The sequence below is a fragment of the Xyrauchen texanus genome, chromosome 31, assembly GCF_025860055.1.
Source record: "Xyrauchen texanus isolate HMW12.3.18 chromosome 31, RBS_HiC_50CHRs, whole genome shotgun sequence".
In the NCBI taxonomy this organism is placed as follows: Eukaryota; Metazoa; Chordata; class Actinopteri; order Cypriniformes; family Catostomidae; genus Xyrauchen; species Xyrauchen texanus.
In genome coordinates, this window is record NC_068306.1 from 30,938,197 (window position 1) to 30,960,426 (window position 22,230).

General features: G+C 37.2%; 1 protein-coding gene across 3 annotated transcripts in view; it reads left to right on the forward strand.

The window, feature by feature from the left end:
* The window catches only part of LOC127625080 (transcription factor COE1-A-like), a 175,531-nt gene that overhangs the window by 98,891 nt on the left and 54,410 nt on the right, over positions 1-22,230 (forward strand). For all 3 annotated transcript variants that reach the window (XM_052100145.1, XM_052100147.1, XM_052100146.1), the window contains exons 7-8: positions 14,754-14,835; positions 17,546-17,687. In XM_052100145.1, the coding sequence (XP_051956105.1) occupies positions 14,754-14,835; positions 17,546-17,687 (224 nt within the window). The remainder of the gene's footprint in view (positions 1-14,753; positions 14,836-17,545; positions 17,688-22,230) is intronic.

Below are 22,230 nucleotides of genomic sequence, written 5' to 3' on the forward strand. Positions count from 1 at the left end.
AAGAAAGAAAAAAAATATTTTCTATTGTTAATACTTTACAATTATGTTGTCTTTGTTAAGGGTTTATAAAGGGGCTTATTAATGCAAAATAAGTTATATACATTTATATATACAGTGTACACACACACACACACACACACACACATACATATATATATATATATATATATATATATATATATATATATATATATATATATATATATAATGTTTTTACCATTTTTGGTCACTGTTGAGATTTTTTTTAATATTAATTGTATAGTTACTTTGTGCAATGTACAAAATCACACTGTGAATCAAAAGTGACGCTTTGTTAATTTTGTCATATTTAGTCCATGTGTTTTTGCCTTTAATTCATTTACATGCCAGTTTACACCTTGTATTCACTTGCAGCAGAAATGCACATTTAAACATTTAAAGAAAAATGGAACAAAAATATTGATAACTTATACTACACTAATTCAAATAAATCAAATAATTGAAACATTGAAATGGTTACCTTATCTGCCTGGCTTTCTTCAATCAATAACATGGACTGCCAGTAGCCAAATGCCCTTTAAAAGGCTGCATTGCTTTTTGGCTTAATTTGAACTATTCATAACCTGAATCAGGTCCAATCTTTCATCACATCACTTTGGGCCTCTGTCCTGAAAATACATAACCATAAATTATTATGCTTTGTATCGCATAATAATGGCCATATTTCATTATGAGACTAAGCCATAACTGAGGGTGGGAAACTGACTTATAGTTTTGGGAACATGGACAGGCAAACCATTTTTAATGCTGGCATGTGTAACCTTAAGTGCATTTAAAAGGAACCTTGACATTTTTAGTGGTATTTGTTGAAGCAAGCACCGCTATTACTATTGCTCATACTTGGGGTTAATTTGTATTAAAACTTGGTGCCTAATTTGTCCTGCACCATTTGTGCTTCAGACATTAATCATATCTCATATCATGTGGTTGATTGAGGAGAGGTGTGCTATAACTTTTCTAAGTAATCAGAATCAGAATTGTGCCTAGCAGATGATAAAACAAGGAAAAAATTAATAGATCTACATTGAAGGTGCCTATTTGGGGCTCTTTTAATGTAAGCAAACATCCAGAAAATTCTAGCAACTGCACAGCATAGTAATGCGCTAAAAACAGTAGAACACCTTAGTAACCGCATAGCTATACCCTAGCAACCAACCATAACATTCTAGCATCGTGGTGGCGACTTTTTCCACAGGTAAGCACCAAACATATTGTCTTCAGAAAATGCAAATATATATATTTTTTCCTTTAATCCTGTAATCTATACCAACTATAATTGAACTCCAATTGCTCCAATAACGAGTCCACTGATAACTTATAGTATTTCAGTTAAACGATCCTGCTAACACACTTCACATAATATTCTTTATTCAGTCACTGGAAAAATATACTCAGCTGCGCCGATCATATCCTACATCCATAAGAGCTACCTCTCAATGTGACCCATCCTCAGTAATTAAGCATTAAACAAATAAGAAGGTGATAGTATATCTGCTTGCAAAAGCAAGTCTTTGCCATGATTCTGGGATAGTCAGGAGATTTTCTCTGTCTATTATTCTACCTAATCTCCATCTGCTAATTAACTAGCACTCTCAGAGCTAGATGGGTAAATCTAATGCAGTTCAACACCATTCAGAGCAAAGAGAAAGTGAACCTGAAAGTCCAAATAAGAGAGATGGAGCCAACGGAGGGATTTTGTGAGGGGAAATGTTTAGTAACTCATGTCAATCAAAGCACTTGTTCAAAGAATACAAAGCAGTTTATTGAGTATGTTACAAACATTTGTAAGGAATTTGACTTGATGCGTTAATCCCAAGACAAATATCAATATAACATGCAATACAAATCCAACGTGAACAATTTCAAGGTATAGAACATACTGTAATTTATTTGAAAAGCTGAATGACTCTCATAGAAGCCTCACAAACTGCATCACTATTTCCTCTGTTTCTGTGGCTAATCAAACCACTGCCAAAACAGATCACATGGACCATAAATGAGGTCATCATATTGAGAAACCGTCTTAATGTCCTTTTATTTGTCCCTGTTGAAGACAGCATGAGACAGGTGGATGTGGTGGCTGTCAGTGTGAGTTCTCAGCCTTGTGACTTCTCTCCGCTGTCTATTAATTGTTTGTGTGACCATCGATGACAAAAGGAATTTTTTGTCAGACATCATCTCCAGCTCTTTTGATATTTGCGAGAAGAATGACTTGGCAACATCTATAATCAGGCTGCTATGTGCATCCGCGAGTATTCGTACAGCTGTACACACACATCTATGCCTTTGATATGTGGAGAGAGACAGTTGATAGGCGATTTCTCGCAGAGATGGGAAAGTGCCTCTCAGCGTTGTGTAAGCTGTCTGCTGACACAGTCAGAAAATCGTTCACATGCCTGAAGCGCAGAGAGGGTTCACTGTCTTGTGTTGTAGACTGTGCGAGATGGTCTCTGTGTACACTGTAGTCTTGTTTTTGTTCTTTAATCATTGCTTGATACACCGTATACACAAGATACAATACTTCACACTCAAGTTGAGGTAAATTGCCTTTCTCCCTGTGTAATTTACAACCCCTTTTCAAAATATGAAAACTAAAGCATGATTCAACTTAGAAAACTACATGACCTTAACTGGTACAACATGATAACATAGGAAGTTCCGGAAGTATCATAGGATAAGTGACAGTATGCCAACTCACTGACATGCAACATTTCCCACTGACATTTTTGCATCGGTTTTTATGTTTGCCTTCCCACGTGGCTTGTCTGGCAGCTCGCTGTCTCAGCAGTGTGAGAGACTTGGGTTCGTATCCCTGTTGAAACCAGGAAGTAATCACATTCGCTTAATCAGTGACAAGCGTGAATTGGAGGTTGCACTTTTTCCCTTCACAATATATTTTTACTCCATTATTGGTTAAGTTTAGGTTTGGCGTTTGGTTTGGCATAAAATATGCATTCCTCTTCACTGTATTGCATCCTGCACAACTGAAAGGAACTCCATTCACAAGTGGATTCTGGCAGCCTCTCCTGGACATAAAAGGAACTTTCACAGACCTATACGCCCTGTAGCTCTTACCGCTTTGGTCACTGGGGGCAGTGTTTTAAATTTCGGTATGCATATACCGATTTTTGTTAAAGAAAAGTCGACCTACTCTTTCTGATTTCACTGTGAGATCAGGCTGACTGGTAAACATGACTAGACTTGACTATGGAACAGAAAATATGAAAAAAATCACCAAAACTTCTCACCAAAATGATTGGGGAAATAATATTCGATAAACAATGCTGCCTTCAGGTCTTCCTGGGAAGTTTCTGCTTGCAACCAGTCTACACCAGTCGCAAGTGGCACGGCGTGATACAACAAAAGCAAATCACTCTTATTATAATTAGTCATGCACCGATCAGGGCCGATTTTTTTAACATAGAAATCTACTGATCCGTGCACCAATTTTTTATTTAAAGTGCCCTTTGCCCCTCTTTAACAAGTTATAGGCTGCAGTTATGTTTATGCCCCACAATGTAAAATTACATTCAATTTACATATAAATTTATGTTAACATTTATTAATATAAAACAGGTATGAACAGTTCTGTTGTGACTTTTAAAGATCATTGTGACATACTCCAACCAGTAAACAACATTAGAGCATCACACACAGCAGAGATACATTTAAAAATAAGATAGATTTACCCACTACAAGCTACAAAACCACTTCAGTAAGAAATCAATAGGATCTATCCTTGGCATTTTGTTGTAAGACATTAACTAATAAGTAACTGCGTGAAAACGTGGTGCCGTTATTGAAGGTTATTAGAGTAATCGTAACAAACATATATCTCTGATTTAAGTCAGAGTTCTCACAAAATAGTGCTTGGATGAGTGACTGATGAGAGACTGAGAGCACCTGGGGTGAAGAGCGTGCATGTTGGAAAGTGAAACCAAAGGCATGCATAATCAATCTCTCCGCATTGCTCCACACACCTTCTAACTGTCATGACTCACGTTACATCACACAAATTTTTCATTCGTGTTTACTTCTGTTTGCAGCATCTTTCTCGTCTCCGAGTCAAATTGTACAGTGAGTCAGAATTACTACCGCAATGACTCTTGAAAACAGGCACCTTAATATTCATACACATGTAAGTTATAAATATTTTTAAAACAAACCAGCATATTAATCTAAATTACAACATCTCACCCTCCAGTGGCCGCAATGTCATGATTTGAGGGCTGAGCAAATGCTCATTCATTAGAGTGACAGAGTATGTTTGATTTTGTGCATGTAGCAATTATAAAAAGATTGGTCCTTAATCTAGGCACAAATCGCCGATCACATATTTAAGATGAAGATTGGCCGATTTAGATTGGTGGCTGATCGATCAGTGCACCCCTGATTATAATCAATGATGCTGTCTACACTGGATGCGTCCATTACGTTGACACTAAACGACTGCCCCATTGAATTATGCACTGCTGGCGCTACTCCTTCAAACAACACAAATTAATTGTTTAAAAAGTTCACATTGATGCATCTAGTGTAGACAGTTGAAGGCAACAAAAGGAAATGGTAAACAATAAGGCCATATCTTCAAAAAAATGTAACATTTTTAAAACAGTAAGAACAAGCAGCCTTGCACTCTCAAAATTGAGGCCTGGCAGGATCCAATGTAAAGTACATTGTAGTAATCTAAACACGATGAAATAAAGGCATGAATCACTTTATCCAAATCATTGGCTGAAACAATTAGCTTAAGCTTAGCAATTGCTCTGATTTGGAAAAAGCACCTCTTAACCACAGCATTTATCTGCTTCTGTAGTTTAAGATCCGGATCAAGGACAACCCCCAAGTTTCTAACTTGACTCTGAAGATGGGCTGAACACAGACCCAAATTTGGAGCATTGTTCAATGCTCCATCGGCTGAATGTTCCTGTAGTTTGTAATTGACCCCATTAGTTGAATTACTGATAAGTGCCATTACTCATCTGACATTTTTTTCATCAATTCAATTGGGTTTACCTTTTCTTGTGGTGCAACTGGTTTAGGGTTGGGGTCTGAGTTAGTGTGTATGCTTAATAAAATACAGTATGCAGACCTTTCGAATGTATTACATCATTAACAACTAAAAATTATTGCTTGACAACATCTTTTTGGCTTCACTCTGTGGACATTTTACCTGGAAACTGGAGCTCACATGTGCTTAAAAACACATTCAGCTTCGGCCACTGGGGGCAGTGATTTGAATTTCGGTAAGCACATACCGATTTCAGCTAAACAAAAAGACTTCACAGTGAGATCAGTCTTAGCAAAGACAGGAAACAAGAGCCTTCCAAAATATGAGACTAAATGAATTAAAATGAAAGTCAAGAGCATGAGACAAGAAAACAGAACAAAAATAAAGAAAGTGCTTTGTTTTCTCGTTTTCCTCATTTCTTCCTCTTTCTACACTGCCCTGGTGTAACCCATCACTCAATCCAACTCCCCAGAGAAAACAAACAGACAAAGAAGAGGAGGTATAAAGCCAGTGTTTGTGTGTGAGAAAACAAAAGTAGTAAATCTGCCAGCCCCCCAAGGTATGGTACCCTCCCAGCTCTGCTAACCGTTAATCAGCCCTTCATCTGTGAGTGTGTGTATGTGTGCTAGTAGGGCTAATGATTTTGCAGCTAGAGCACCTCACCAGCCTCCCTGTGACCCCCTGAGCTAGCCCCCAAAATCAATCTTGCTCTTATGAATTATTGAGTTGTTTGCCTTCAGCCTTTTACAATAGACACTAAAGGAGACCTGTCTTCCTCTTTTACCCCCTCCCCCCCTCCTCTCTCTCTCTCTCTTTCTCTCTTTTTCAGTTCTATGTTGTTTGTTGGGGACTTAATTCTGAAGACAGAGGTTTCCAAAAGTCAGGTCAACTTTCTTGCCAGGTGAAAGCATGAGTATATGTGCTTTTGGCAAAATAATAAATTTCCTGTTGGGTCAATGCAATGCTGCTGAAATCGGTCTGTGGTTACTGTATTCAAATCACTGCCCCAAGTGGCCAGAGCCTGAAGTGTTGTTCAACGTATGGGTACTTGCGAGCTCCAGTTTCCGGGTAAAATGTCCACAGAATGGTGAAAGTTGTATTTTTTAGTTGTAAATGATGTAATACAGTATGCATATTAAACCAAACCCCAACCCTAAACCTAACCACCAGTGGGGCAAAAATGTAACTTCAGAGGGAAAATGCAACCTCTGAATCAGACCATTGCTTATGTGAACATGATTACTTCCTGGTTTCCATGGGACCATGTGCACAGAGGTTCCTCACATGACTCTCCAAGTAGTGCCACAGGGAAAGACAAACACATTTGAATAAAAGCGGAAATGTCTTGTGGGGATTGCACTTGTTGGTATCTTGACAGAATGGGGTCGATTTTAGGGTACATGTACATGTCAATTTTCCATGTTTTCATGTTGCCTCTAACATTCTGCTATATATATATATATATATATATATATATATATATATATATATATATATATATATATATATATATATATATGGAACTCTGCTAAACTTTTGCAATTAATTACACTCTTATGTTAACTACTTAACCAGACTTCATTCATACTTTTTGTTTATTTCATACTTCATGCTATCTATTTTATTTTTATATATATTTTTTGCACACTTTATACTTTTTAAGGTATTTCAGTCTTCAAGTGTGAAAATCTCCCTATTGACTTTTTGGTGGTTTCAAAGAACACTCAGTTATTTTCAGATTCCATGTGCATTGGGGGTTTTTTGTGGCAAGTTATTAAAATATCCTCACTCTGAATTTTCCTATGCCTGTATATTTTTTATATCAGTGTTATGGTCTAGTATAAGATTTTACCATGCTTAGGGTACAACGGGGCTAAATGCTCCATTGATTTTATTAATTATAAATAGCAACACAAACAACCACAGCACTTTCCAAAACACCTGTTTGTCAATATGCTCTGCTAAACTTTGCTGATCCATGAAATCTATGCATGTGGTATCTAAATGTTGAGTTTGAGGCAATTTGATCTAATTTTTCATATTTCTTACAATGCAAATTTGTGCAGCTAAAGAAAATCCACAAAAAATACTTACAGTATTTATCATTTTCGGTTTTGTTTAAGGTCATTAAATCAAATATTTTCAATAACTGTCCAATAAGTGTAAGGATAGATTTGGGGTAAAAGCCGCCCTGTTGCAGGGGCTAAAGGCCCCTATTAAACACAATGGTTTTCTTAAGTGGGCCAAATAGAATTGTGATGAAGAATGTTCAAAGTGGGCTCACATTGACTCATACAATCATAATAGAGATGAGTTTGTTTATAGAATACTTGAGATATAACAACATGCCAAATGTGTTTGAAATGAACAAGAAATTGTTGACTTTTTTCAGAAGTTGTTATTTTGAGTAAGCATCATCTTAATTTTCTACAAAATAAAAGCATCTTGGTGTTTCAAAATGATTAGCATCAGATGACAAATTTTCCACTATGTGGAACTATTGCCCCGGTATCTACACGATATCACTTTATACCCCCTAGGGGCCTTTTACCCAGAGTGTAGCCATGTTTTACCCTACTACTCACATACGTATTGTTTATATTTATAATTATATATATAGTAGTATATTATATTAATATATTCTACAATGCAAAGTACTCAGAAATCGGAAAAAAAGTTGATTAATTTGTAGTACTGTAAGTAAAAACATCTTAGCCCATTATGGTTGCGGCTCTGTCCATTTTTTGTGTCAAGCAAACGCGATAATATTATCTGCTTCATTCAAACATGAACTATAACATCTGAAGATCACCTTGGCTTGACGGAATCCTGAGAAATAATGTGAAACGAACAGTAATCACAAATAACAGTATCATCATTACTATTAGTTCATCAAATACTTGTTTTGCTCATTCAAGCTGTATTCATATTACCACCAGAGAAAAGGTAGTTGAACTTAGCAGTCCAACAAGATATCATGTTATTGAATAATTGTGTCTACAACAATGAATATAAGCATGAATATGATCGAGGTGACCAAGTCATCAACTCGATTTCCATATCTCCAGAGATCTCTCAGTTTGATTGACAGTTTCCACACTGGGATGAGCAATTACCAGTCATGCATATTAAGACAAGCTAGTGTAAAATGACGCTCCTGCGTGTTTTTCTCTTGCCGTGTAGCATGTAGTTTATGGGGAGAGTCTGTGTTCCATATACAGTATGCATATTTTAAATAATGTGAGAGGAAAATATGCAACCTAGTCACATAATAACAAGAGTTAGAGGTGAGTCTATCCATTTCACTGATCCAATCACAGCATGACATCATCATTGTACAGAATGTTTGAGTGATACAACATTTAGTAATCTTGTCACACCCATTTTTGAGTCACAGCAGAGTGAGAGAAGGGCATTAATAGATTAGTTCACCCAATGATGAGAATTCTGGCATCATTTACTCACCCTCATATTTTGAAGAATGGTCTCAGTCTTTCTTCTGTAAACATATATTGGCCAGGGACAACGCAAAAAAATGCACCGTAAAATATTTGCATAGCTTGCATACATTCAAACGTGTCAGGATTTGGCATGACACTTAAGAACCAATGTTTGATGGGGGCCTGGGTAGCTCCACGAGTATTGACACTGACTACCACCCCTGGAGCAATGAGTTTGAATCCAGGGTGTGCTGAGTGACTCCAGCCAGGTCTCTTAAGCAAACATATTGGCCTTGTTGCTAGGGAGGGTAGAGTCACATGGGGTAACCTCCTCGTGGTCGAGATTGGTGGTTCTCGCTCTCAATGGTGCATGTGGTAAGTTGTGCATGGATTATAGAGAGTAGCATGAGCCTCCACATGCTGTGAGTCTCCGCGGTGTCATGCACAACAAGCCACGTGATAAGATGCGAGGATTGACAGTCTCAGAATCGGAGCTAATCCATCTAATCTTGTCAATCATTATGCTTGACTGGTGTTGAACTGCGGAATTCCGAGTCCAAAGTCCAACATTCTATGAGGTGAGCTATTGCAGAAGCTAATCACATTGGAATATGTGTGTAAATGTATGGTGAATCTGTAATACACATTTTATAGTTTTTCAAATGATGCTTAATAGTAAAAGTTTTATGATTTTATAACATAGTAGTGTGTGAGTAATAGTGCGAAAAATACTTGTTTTTTAAAAGTCATAATCATCATTCTATGAGACTAGGTTAGAACTATTAATTCATTCTATATAACACTGTTACAAACATAATAACATGACTAAAAATGCAATTAATGCAATGTTAATTTGGGGAGTCTTGAAAGGGAGTATTTTAACCTGTTAAAATCTAAATCATAAAAAAATAAGAGAGAAAAAAAATGTAAATATTTGAGATCAGTTGGAGAGGTGGGAAATTAGAATGAGTGCATGAATTGAGAGAGAGAGAGAGAGAGAGAGAGATAAAAAAAATACAAAGAGTTTATAGGGATGACCCTTCTCTCTCTCTGATTCACTTGGAAGTATGCGTTAGCCCTCATAAAATATTAATGTTGGTTGTGCTCAGAGCCATAATTGCCATCTCAGCCTGTGAATTATTTATGCTGTTGTGCTGTTCACATGGGCTCTTTTACTTTTGGTGTGGCTCGCACCATACAGGAATATGGCACAGATAGCTATGGACGCTATTTTGCATTTAGTAACCAAATTAGATGACCTCACTTTTTCTCTCATTCACTCTTTTCCTTCTTTTTTGAGAGGTCATTTTCAGCAAACATTTATTTCAAGAAGGAACGGCAATAGATATGGACAACTGAGTGTTTGTTTACAGAAATGCCAATGAGTAGAAATTTTAACAATCACTTTCAGAGTATGGTGATTTTCCCTTAGAATAGTCCAATATGTACACTGACTCTTTGGAGGACAAGAGTACATAGCAGAAAATCTTAATTTTCTACAGTAGAAAAATCTAATATTCAACTGTATTGATGTTGGCCTTGAGATAAGAAATTCATGCATAGTAGTTTGCTCTGTCATGCTTTTTATGCTTTTGAGTGTGAGTGCGTGTGCATATTTTTTGTTTATGTTGTGTAGTTCCAGATGGGACCTTCAGAAACAGATGTGGTCGAACCGTCTTCTGTCTCCCTGCTGTCTAATGACTTTCCCTGACTCCTCACACCTTAACATACTCTGACAACATATTGACTGATTCTTCTCTGTTGCAGCAATATATACTGTACCATAACTCATATCTAAAGGAAAAAGATTTCCACCAAATTTGTAAGCTGTCATTTACAAAGTTCTTCATCTTCCCCATTCCTTTCATGTAAAGGGGACATTTGTATTTTCTACGCCACTAGTGGTACCAAACAGAATTGCATAATCATTTACAAACAGGTTTCCCCAAACACTACTACCAACCCTTAAGCCCCGCCCCTTGACTTGCATTAGTCAATCAGAGAGTCTCACTTCAAACTCATGCCATTGAATGAGCCAGAATTTGATATGTTGGACCATTTAAACAAAACAAACTGTGTTTTGAAGTACCACAAATTCACATATGCTCTTCAGAAAGTCAACTTATGAATGTCATATTGTTCTCAAAGAATTAACTGCTTCAGGTCTCATTTATGAAACACGAACAGAATGAATTTCACTTATTTAATCAATGCTTTAAAGAGAAGGGAAGCACAGATCACTCATTATTAATGCTTATATGTTGACTCCAGCCAGGTCTCCTTGGCTCGGTTGCTAGGGAGGATAGAGTCACATGGCGTAACCTCCTCGTGGTCACTATAATCTGGTTCGCACTCAGTGGGGTGCATGGTGAGTTGTGCATGGATGCCGTGGAGAATAGCGTGGGCCAGCACACGCGCTACGTCTCAGCAGTAACACGCACAACAAGCCACACGATAAGATGCACGGATTGACAGTCTCAGATGCTGAGGCAACTGAGATTCATCTTTCACCACTTGGACTGAGGCGAGTCACTACGCCACCACGAGGACTTAGAGCGCATTGGGAATTGGACATTTTAAATTGGAGAAAAAATTGGAGAAAAAATAACTATAACTGTTAAAATTATTATTATTATTATTAATATTTTGGTGTATGGAATGTTGCTCCCAAAAGCTTTCAGGTGGGACAAAAATGCATTGAAAAATATATTATTCTAGAGGATGTGCATCTACTGTTTTCAATGGACATTTGTGTAGGAAAAACGTGAAGTACATTACTTTAATAAATAGCATAATTGTTTGCTATTTTATACTATATACTATATATTATACTATATATTTAAATTAAATGAAGTGAATGTGACAATTATTGCAATAAGGTTTTACGAGGGATTTAAATTCTGCTTGTGTTTCATGAATAAGGCCCAATTAAGAGTGTACACTCATCTCTGTTTGACACCATATTGAAATCCATTCCCTCAATCAGCATAGAAACGCATCATATCCAACACAGACTCTGAGTTCAGCATGCTTAAGAATTTCTTTATTTTATTATTTTCCACGTTTTCTTTTGCCCATTCTGCTATAAGTAGGTTTGTTGTACTTCTCTGGGCTTCATCAGCAGTGATATACTGTGATTTGTAGTGTTATAGAGAGGTCACAGGTGTGTCAGTGTTAGCGTGTGTAAGTAAGTACGGCACCTTCACACTCAAACCCTAGTAATTAGCCTTCATTGTAGTGCTCTTAACTGAAGACGGCAGAAAGCTCCTATCAATTATGGAAGCATAGGGTGACTCTGAGTGCGTGTGTGTGTGTTCATGTGATGATTTACACACACCTGAGTGCTCTTCGCTGTATAACTGGGATTGTCAGGCCACATTAGGTCAAAGTATCTACCAGCCTCCTGATATTGACCTGATACTCAAAAAAAGTCACGTATTAAAAATGGATACACGCACACCACTACTGTATATAGTATTTTACAGTATAGCCAATTCCCAATGCGCTCTATGTCCTTGTGGTGGCATAGCGACTCGCCTCAATCCAGGTGGCGGAGGACGAATCTCAGTTGCCCTCAGCGTCTGAAACCGTAAATCTTATCACGTGGCTTGTTCAGAGCGTTACCGTGGAGACCTAGCGCTTATGGAGGCTTCACACTATTCTGTATCCCCACACAACTCACCATGTGCACCACTGAGAGCGAACCACATTATAGTGACCATGAGGAGGCTAACCCAACATTACTCTACCCACCCTAGCAACCGGGCCAAGTGGATGCTTAGGAAGCCTGACTGGAATCACTCAGCAAACCCTGGATTCGAACTTGCGACTCCAGGTGTCGTAGTCAGCAGCTTTACTTGCTGAGCTACCCAGGCCCCCCGGATATCCTCATTTTGGACAAAAGATTTAGGATTGCATGTATCCTTTGAGTGGAACACAGGAAACCCTAATAAGTTGACTGTACTCAATTGATTGAGTAAATATGTTCCATCAATTTAACTAAGTAGTGGCATCTCCAAAACATGTGCAGTTATGTTCACTTAACTTGGTGTTCATAAGTTATTACCATCTTAAGTCTATAGATTTTTGGATAAATAAGTTAATGGAACTTAGATATTTGAGTTATGTTTAATTAGGACAACTTGATCTTTCCAGTAATAACAACATTAGGGTTTACAGTGATGTATTAGTCTCCATTTTTGTGTGTTTGAGCCAGAAAAAGCGAGTGAGCAAAATAAAACACAGCTGATTCTGTATAACACATTCAGTATCATATTGGCAAAGGGGAAAGACAGAAGTGCAGAGAAATACATTACAAACAAGGTCCTCACAGATGGGTATGTGCAATGGCATTATTCAGTTATACACACACACACACAGATTTTCCATGCCAGTCAGAGCAGCTGGTATTGTGCTGTTACCACTCTAATGCCAGTCTGTGACTGAAGGGTTTGTTTTAGTGCCCATGGATATGCCCGCTTTCTGCTTCCCATGATTATGAGACAGTGACAGACGTGTTTTTCTGTTTGGATGGGAGTCTCTCTCTCTCTCTCTCTCTCTCTCTCTTTCTCTCTCCCTTTGTGTATTTGAATTAGTGTGCTGTCATAGAGTCTTTCCTCATGGAGATGGGTGCTCCAAATTTCAACACACTGCCTGTTGCTGTGTTTGTGTGTGCATGTTTACTGAACTTTTAGTATGTTTAAATGGTCATACACTCTTCAAAATAAATGTTCTAAAATGGTTCTTATCAAGAGGACGTTTTCATTGTATAGACTGATCTCACCGTGAATTCAGCAACAGTGGGTCTGTGGTTACTGAATTTCAAATCACTGCCCCCAGTGGCTCATGTGAGCTCCAGTTTCTGGGTTAAATGTCCACAGGGTGGCACCAAAAGCAAGTTGTATTTTTAGTTTTAAATGATATAGTACAGTCAACAGGAATGCATATTTTATTAAATCTACCCTCTAACCCAAACCCTAAACCTAACCATCAGTGGAGTAAAAATACAATTTTAGAGCCAAAATGTAACCTATGAATTGTTACCAATTACTTCCTGGTTTCAAAGAGACCCGAACCTGTGTCTTGGAGGTTGCTCAGTTGTGCTAGAGGGAGAGGTGAACATGTTTAAATTGTACAAAAGTGTCTAATGGGAGACAGCACTTTCATTGTACATGAACATTTGGAAGCAACAGATCAAATTCCTGTGTGATCATGTTGCATTATGAGTTTTTAAGTTGGCTGAAGGGTTCTTTAGAGACTTCAAACATTTTCATAAGATCAGCATTTTTTAATTTTTTAAATTTTTTTTTTAAGACCTTATGAAATAAAAAAATACCTTTTTGCCTTCATTTCATGCCTGTTAGATTTGAGGACATCTACAGTGCTGTATGTGCTAGAGTACTCTTAAAAGTTGGCTAAATAAACCTTTAGATGCACGCTTTTAAACTTCTGACGAAATAGATCACAAATACTGAAGACTCATCTTGTTAGCATGGGCGTATAGAAGTTTTTATCCAAGCAAATGCTTTCTATAATGAGTGTGTACCTCCCCCGTAATACTACCCGTCTCCGACTAGTTAAAACAAGTAGATAATCATGATTTTGCCAGTATGCGGTGTAAACCAAATGTTCCGCCTCAATTTCCTGTGTCAATAGATAATGTCAATAAAGAAAAGATAATTTCATTCATCAAACCATTTAATGGCTTCCAGTACCAGTATGTAGATGGCCTCATCCTAATCTCATGAAAATTATATGATTGTGGTGAAATTATACAGGTGGTTCATTACAAGGATCATGGTATTTTCTAGGTGAAATGTTCACTGTGTGGTGCTAAAAGCGAGTTAAATATTCATCCAAACTGATGACATGTTTTAAGTTAATGCTCTTTCTAATTTTAAATCAACAAAACCTACCTCCCAACTCTAAACCTTAAACCTAAGCCTAACTGAAACTGTCATAAGCAAATGTGAGATGAAAAATTAAATTGCTGAAGCAACCACATATTGTGGTGCTTTTATGGCTCACTTATTGCATCTTCTTTTGGACACAAAGCCCAGTCCTTTGAATCGCAAGTGCAAGACTCTATCAGTTGTGCTACCGCACAATTTGCCTAGAGTAGTCGTGCACTAGAGTAAACGTGTTTAGATGTAGTCTAAGCAAACTTGAGACTCCCTGCCCATTTACTCTATATAAATATTATTCTGAATGTTTCTGAACATTCAGTAGATTCAGTATAACCCTTCATTTCTGTTGTCTTGCAGGTTTTTTCTAAAGTTTTTCCTGAAATGCAATCAGAACTGTCTTAAGAATGCAGGAAACCCACGGGACATGCGACGCTTTCAGGTAAACCATTTATCTTTTTTCTATCATTTCATCCATCAATTCTGCACACTCTTCATCCATTCTTACTTAACACTCTCTTTTGTTTTTCTCTCTTCATCATCAGACAATATTACAAATCTAGCTTAGAGCCAGCAAGCACACTCATAATTGCACAACAGTGTCACTTACAATGTGTGTGCTCTTGTGCAGACATTGAGTAAATAACCTATCACTGCTTTGCAAGAAACACTAAACCTTGACCTCCAGTCTTTCATTAGAATGTCTCCCCATGATTCATCAGTTCACATTATCCACTGTTCTTCTCTGAGTGTTCTCCTTAAAAATAATAGCCTAGTAATTTCACATGTGTCTCCTCTGGAGTTTTAGAAGAGATCTCATCAATGTGCTCATATTTGCCAATATAACCAAAATAAGTTTTCAATCAGAAGTTTAAGATGTCAATATGGATGCAATCATATCTCATCAAATTCTCTTAAAACAAAGTTATCTAATCTAATGTTATGATTTTGTAATGATCTACAAAGTAGAAATGTTTATGAAATGTTTAGAAATTAAATGAGGATTAACTGATCTTCTGGTGTTATTGAGCCAGCAATTGTTTCCAAGGTATGAACCTGTTTTGAATCAGTTTTGAGTATTAAAAAAATACATTATCTCAGCAGCTGTCTATGTAGTGCTGTCTTTAAACAAATCATTTGCACCACACTCTCGAGTGAGCCCACAGCGATTGTGTGATTAGCAGCTGAACGCACTCATATTTTACACAGCAAGCGTGCAAGAATGCATGAGTATGATTTTCCATCCCAGACATACACACAACGCAATTAAACGATTATAGCACGATGACGCAGAGCTCTAGCTGCCTGCATTTCATGCAAAATCTCCAAATTATGGAGAGAAACATTTCACTAAAAGGTTGTATTTTTTAACATTAGGAAATGCATTAGGTAACATGTTATCAATATTTAATAGCATTTATAAATCCTGGTTAAAGCTGTTCATATTAATTCATAAGGTATTACTTAATGTTAACATACTTTTATGTTAGATATATAAAAAGTACATTCATTTAAAAAATTCCTATATGTTGAAATTGAAATTAATATGAAATATTGTTAAGTGTTGTTCATTGTTAATTCATATTACCTGAAGTACATCACTAATGTTATGTTAATGTTGATGTTAATGAATACATGCCTATTGAAAACTGTTACCTCTGAAACAAAAGGAGACAATTGTTGCATACGTTTATGAGATTATGACAGAAATGCCAGAGCTGAATTTAATTAAATATTTTTCAATGGAAAAAATATATTTAAGGGGAAAAAAAATTATGAAAATATCTCACAATTGAACATGCAAAGATGTTGTGAAATGTATTATATTTTTGATTATGTAATGAAAATATATTTGTGAATATATAATGATATAACATGTTTTGCAATTGCAGAGGGTATATCTTTATATCAAACATGATTTTAAATAATAACAAAAGATTAAAAGAGTATAGAGCAATACATTTAAAGTGGATAGCATAGTTATGGAAGAATTTAATGAGAAATGTTTGAGCTCATATTGATATCTCTGACATTTGATTGCAGACTTTGTTATCTTGGAAAATTACTGGGGCCTTATACTCAAGAGAAAAATATGAGAAACAGGATTCTAAAGCAAACATCTCCATTTGATCTTAATTTAATCACATTGCTTTCTGTGAGAAGCAATCAATTGTGATTTCTCTATAAGGAAATTAAATGAATATAAAACACCTATGAAAGCACAAAGACAACCAAAGGACCAAAGGATAAAGAATGAAAGAAAAAAGCCTAACCTAACCATCCCTCAGAGACTTACCTCTCTTTGCCAAGTACTTTTCTATTTCAAGTGGTTGAGTTCCTCTCAAAGCTCAACAGCAATTGATATAAGAGGCTCTGTACAGGGTACCAGGGGGCCTTCAAGGCTTAAGAGGGCCCGTTTGTGCCACTCATAATGGCAACCTCAAACACTTATTATCTTCTTGCCTTTGTCTCAGGATGCTCAAGCACCGCTCGCTTTTTAATTGTATTAATCTTAGCCAGCCCCTATCAGCAATCAATCGCCGAGAGCAGGGGATTGTGGAATAGGCCGATAGGTGTGTTTGATATGTGTTAATTAGTGTACAGAATAGAAACCATTAGAGTGCTTTAATTGCTGCACTGTAAGAGAAGGGATTACATCCCACAAAACTGTGCAAGTATATCCCTGTATTAAAATGACAATATGTTTAATGGTTATGCGTGTATATTAATGTTAAATTATTTTCTCTTATCCCAGCTAAAGCTATTAATAAGGCATTTGTAGGGCGATTCCTATGCATTAGAGTAAACACTCCTAACCAGCCCGAAACAGCAACATTGTCTCAACTAGTGGTGTGAGTTTGGGGCTGGACAATCTGTTCTCCACTATTCTTAGAAAAATACACACTTCACCTTTAATTCTGAAAACAGCAATCAAATGTCAGTTTACATTCTTTCCACCTTTCCCTTGCAGATACTTTTTTTAGTCATTGGGCTTACTTGTGATGATTTTGTATAGTGTGTTACTGTGTACTGTATCGTGGCATCCAAACAACTACTAGAAGCCACTAACCTCTTTCTGGAACAGCTTATGTTGTATATCATATTAGTTATGGGAATAAAGATTATTAAAAAATAAGTTCTTGCTTTCATAGGTGGTTGTGTCGACAACAGTCAGTGTAGAAGGACACGTGCTGGCTGTTTCAGACAACATGTTTGTGCACAACAACTCAAAACATGGCAGAAGAGCTCGGAGACTCGACCCGTCAGAGGGAACACAGTCATATCTGGAACACGGTGAGTTGCTGCTGCTTTAACACTAACTATACAACACCAACATCTGAAAACGGCAGTTCAAAGAATAGTTTACAGAAAACATTTTCTTATCATTCACTCACCCTCACGCCATCCCAGATGTGATTTTCATTCTGCTGCTGAACACAAATTAAGATTTTTAGAATAATATTTTAGCTCTGTCGGTCAATTCAATGAAAGTGAATGGTGGTCAGAACTTTTCCAAAAGCACATAAAGGCAATATAAATTAATCCATATGACTCCAGTGGTTTAATCCATGTCTGCAGAAGCGACATGATAGGTGTGGGTGAAAAGAAGATCAATATTTTTATAGTTTTAACTATAAATCTCCACTTTCACATCTTCTTTCGTTTTTGCGATTTGCATTGTTTGTATATATCGCTACCTACTGGGCAGGAAGGAGAGTTTAAGTTTAAAAATTACTTTAATATTGATCTGTTTCTCATATAGTCATTTTTGGGTGAACTGTTCCTTTAAATGTGATTACATGTTTATCCATTTAATACTATAAACTTTTATCCATTGTATAGTGCTGGTGTAAAGACCTCATAAAATAAAAAAATCTGTCATCCCGTATGACTTTCTGTCTTCTCTTGAACACGAAAGGAGATGTTCGGCAGAATGTCACCATTAACTTCCGTTGCATATTTGTTTCATCTCCTTCTGTGCTACAAGAAGTCATATGGGTTTGGAACACCACCAGGGTGAGTAAATGAAGACAGAATTTTCAGATTTGGGTTTACTATCCCCGCAACCCTGTACACAGGATAAGCGGTTGACGATGGATGGATGGATGGATGGATGGGTTTACTATCTCTTTAATACTGTCTAACTGGTTTGCAACAGGAAGAAATTCAGAAATACTAAACGTAAAAGACTGAAAGAGAATAAGGTGGGCTATAGCGGTGAACAGGAACCTTGACAGATCATGTAGACTCATATTTTATTATACTGTGATGAAATATGTAGTAAACCTCTGCGAGCCTCAAAACCACACACAAAAGTCCACATTTAACTAACAGTGTGTTGATACAAAATCTTAAACTCCGTCCAGTAAGGGAGAATGAGTTGGTGAGAGATAACGCTTAGCTGTCGCAGCCGTCCGTGAACTTTGGCCCTGGAAGTCATTTCTCCAGTGGTGCGGAGAGAGTAAAAGATGAAGCAGAGATTAATTAAAGCACTAACCTGTGTCCTCCCTCATTCCTTTAACCCAAGTCTTCATACCTTCATCTGCATAAATGGTGGGATTTAATTGAGTGCGGAGGATCAAAATTATGCATAGAGTCAGATAAATTCAAACCAACTGCGTATATTTTTATGCTCTATGGCGGTACCATGGTATATTGGTTGTATCAGATGATAATAGCATGGTAGTGAATGATGACCATATTAATATACCATTGTTACATGGTACTCTAAGAGACTGCCATGGGATTCCAATGATACATGTCCAGAAACATGGTATTACCATGGTACATATCTGAAAAATCATGGGAAAAACATAGTACCATGGAATTTGGATGGTACTCCAAGATACAAAAACAAAAAACATATCATTACCATGGGAGCTTGTCAAAAAAAAACTTATTTTTTGATCTATTTTGTTTTTGATGTTTAAAATGGCAACATCCTACATTTTTCTAGATTTTGATCTAAATTTTACATTGGGAAAACTGTATACAACTGAATACTGTAAATCAAATATGAACTATTGTTTTAGTTGTGATGTATGAAATGTATAAAAGGCTTTGATACAGACTGTGCTTTTTAATATTTATCAGTGAACATTACAAACTGATGTCTCATCCCATTGGTTGATCTAAAATGCTGAACTTTTAAAACAAACTTATAGTTAATTGGTTCTTAACTTTTTTGTTTTGTTTTTTTGCATACGCTGTGATTGGTCCATAACTGAAATGTGTATTTTATTTGTCCTTCCTTGGAAATTTCCTGTTGACAGACATGTCAAAAGTATGCAGTTAAAAATGCATGCTTTAATGCATCGGCTGCTTGTTCGTTAAAATGTCAGTATACATTCACCTTGAAAACCTGCTGACGGAATGCAGCAGAAAATTCCGCCCTCGATGCCACATCCATCACAATGGATTACTGATGAATGACACCTCGCTTCAATAATATATGACAAAAGTTGACTTAGAAATGCCATTTCTACTATATTGGCCTAAAAATAAAAAGCCTTTTCAAGGCTCTTTAAAAGCACATGTCAGAAAGGCATTTGTTTTCAATTACTTGTGTGATTTATGGCTGGAATATAGCTTTAGCTTTAGCATTAGCTTTTCTGAAGACAAAACTCACACTGACATGCTTTAGAAAGTTTAGTATGGCCAACTTTGTCAGTTCAGTGAATCCAATCAGTGTCCCATTTAGACTGTCAAGGATTTAGATGTCCGGGGAAATTTCTTGGATCTGGATAGGAGGACAGAACATATGATGCGGTGATTTACGGTCGTTAAAGAATATGGTGTTATAAGCTGTCATGGTCTCTTGGGATCTGTGGCCTCATGTTGGCAGAATCAAGCGCAATCAGAGGGTCTGTTCACATTTGGATGAAAGACAAAGAATTTACAGTTAGTGTTGACTGTATGCTTACAGGGTTTCAATCTATTGCATTTCAGATGAACATGCTCAGGAAATGGCACTATACGTTGAGTTAAATTTACATGCACATTTCATTTATCAATAAAGGTAAAATGTGCAAATTCTGCGGCACTGCAATAACAAAAAAAAGTTTGAATATGAAAAGAGCAGTGAGAATGTACTTAATATAGGCAACTTGGAGAATGCAACGTAACAATAACTGGCTGGGGCTTTACGGCGGGTTCATACATCCTCCGTGAGTGGGGCGGTCGCGTTGGCATTCACGTTGGCCGTGTCTCTTCCGCAAAAAACAGCAGCGCCTCTGAACAGAAAATAAAGTTATTTACATTTATGCATTTAGCAGACGCTTTTATCCGAAGCGACTTACAGTGCACTTATTACAGGGACAATCCCCCCGTAGCAACCTGGAGTTAAGTGCCTTGCTCAAGGACACAATGATGGTGGCTGTGGTGATCGAACCAACGACCTTCTGATTAACAGTTATGTGCTTTAGCCCACTACGCCACCACCACTCACATCTATAGTTATCTATGGGGTCCTACGCCAAATCTTCAATAATGAGTTTATTGCTGCTTAAAGGACAACAGAGGGCAGTCACGTGCACTTCATGTTTATCAGCACACTTGGTCGTGATTGGTTACTGACACAGAATGGCAAAAGGTCCGGTAGCTTATTAATTATTTCCTTTATTAAGTTATTTTATTGAGTTTACCCCACATACCTCAACCCACTCACGTGCACAGAACGGGGGCTACTGCTGCCCCTTTCGTTCACAAATGTAAAGGTGCCATTTCCAGCAGATGTGTCTTTAAGAGCGCAGAGATTTAAGCGGAGGTGTCTTTACAACAGCACAACTATTGTCGCAACCCAACTCCACAACCCCCAACCCCCCGCTCAACAACTATTGACGGCAGATTTCTCTTCTCACTCTGTCCATTTCCTCTCGCCCCTGTGCACGTCACTGCTCCAGCATACAGCATTAAATGAGTTTATAAGAGAAAAAGCAGGAGAAATGGCTCAGCTGAAATCATCCCTGCAGAAGAAGCGAGCGCAACCCCTAGGGACGTGAAAAGGAGATGCAATCTGTCCATGGTGTGCACTAATGCATGTGTGCATGTGTCATATACTTTGTGTGGATGATTTTTGCTGCAATGTTTCTTCTGTGTTTGTCCATTACAGATTAATAGTTTCTGTATTTCATTTGTTTTAAACCAAATCTGATTTATTGGTAACACTTTACAATGAGGTTCCATTCGTTAATATTAGTTAATGCATTATGACCTTACAGTGAAAAATATATTTTAAAACATTTAATCTTAGTTAATATTAGTTAATACAAATACATTTGGTCAATATTAGTTCATGTTAGGTTATAATGCATTTCCTAATGTTAACACATGCAACATTTGATTAAAATATTTTTGTAGTAAATGTTACAGTTAACATTATTAACTAAGATGAATAAATGTTGTAAAAGTATTGTTCATTGTTAGTTTAGTCAATGTGTACTCAGTCCTGCTCGACCCGCTCCAAGCAGGAAGGTTGGTTAAGGTTATCCATGTCATGGCACCACTGTAAGCGGTCCTGCTCAACCCACTCCGAGTGGGATTCAAACCGGTGTCTCCAGCATGGGAGGCGCGTGCGCTAACAAGAAGGCTAAAGGCCACAGCCCCTAGCGTCAGTCCCTAGCACCTCTTGAGGCCAGGGGAGTGAGGTTTACATACTGCACAGCTACCTACCAGCTGGCTCCTGTCCATGTAGTCTCTCAATTAATGTGGTCATAAAATCTGCATAAATAAAAATATTGTAAAATAATTAGCAAAATGCTTTTTAAATAGTTTTATATGAAGTGTAATATGTAATGTCGTCAGCATAAAATTATGATTTCCAGGCCTTGAAAAGTCT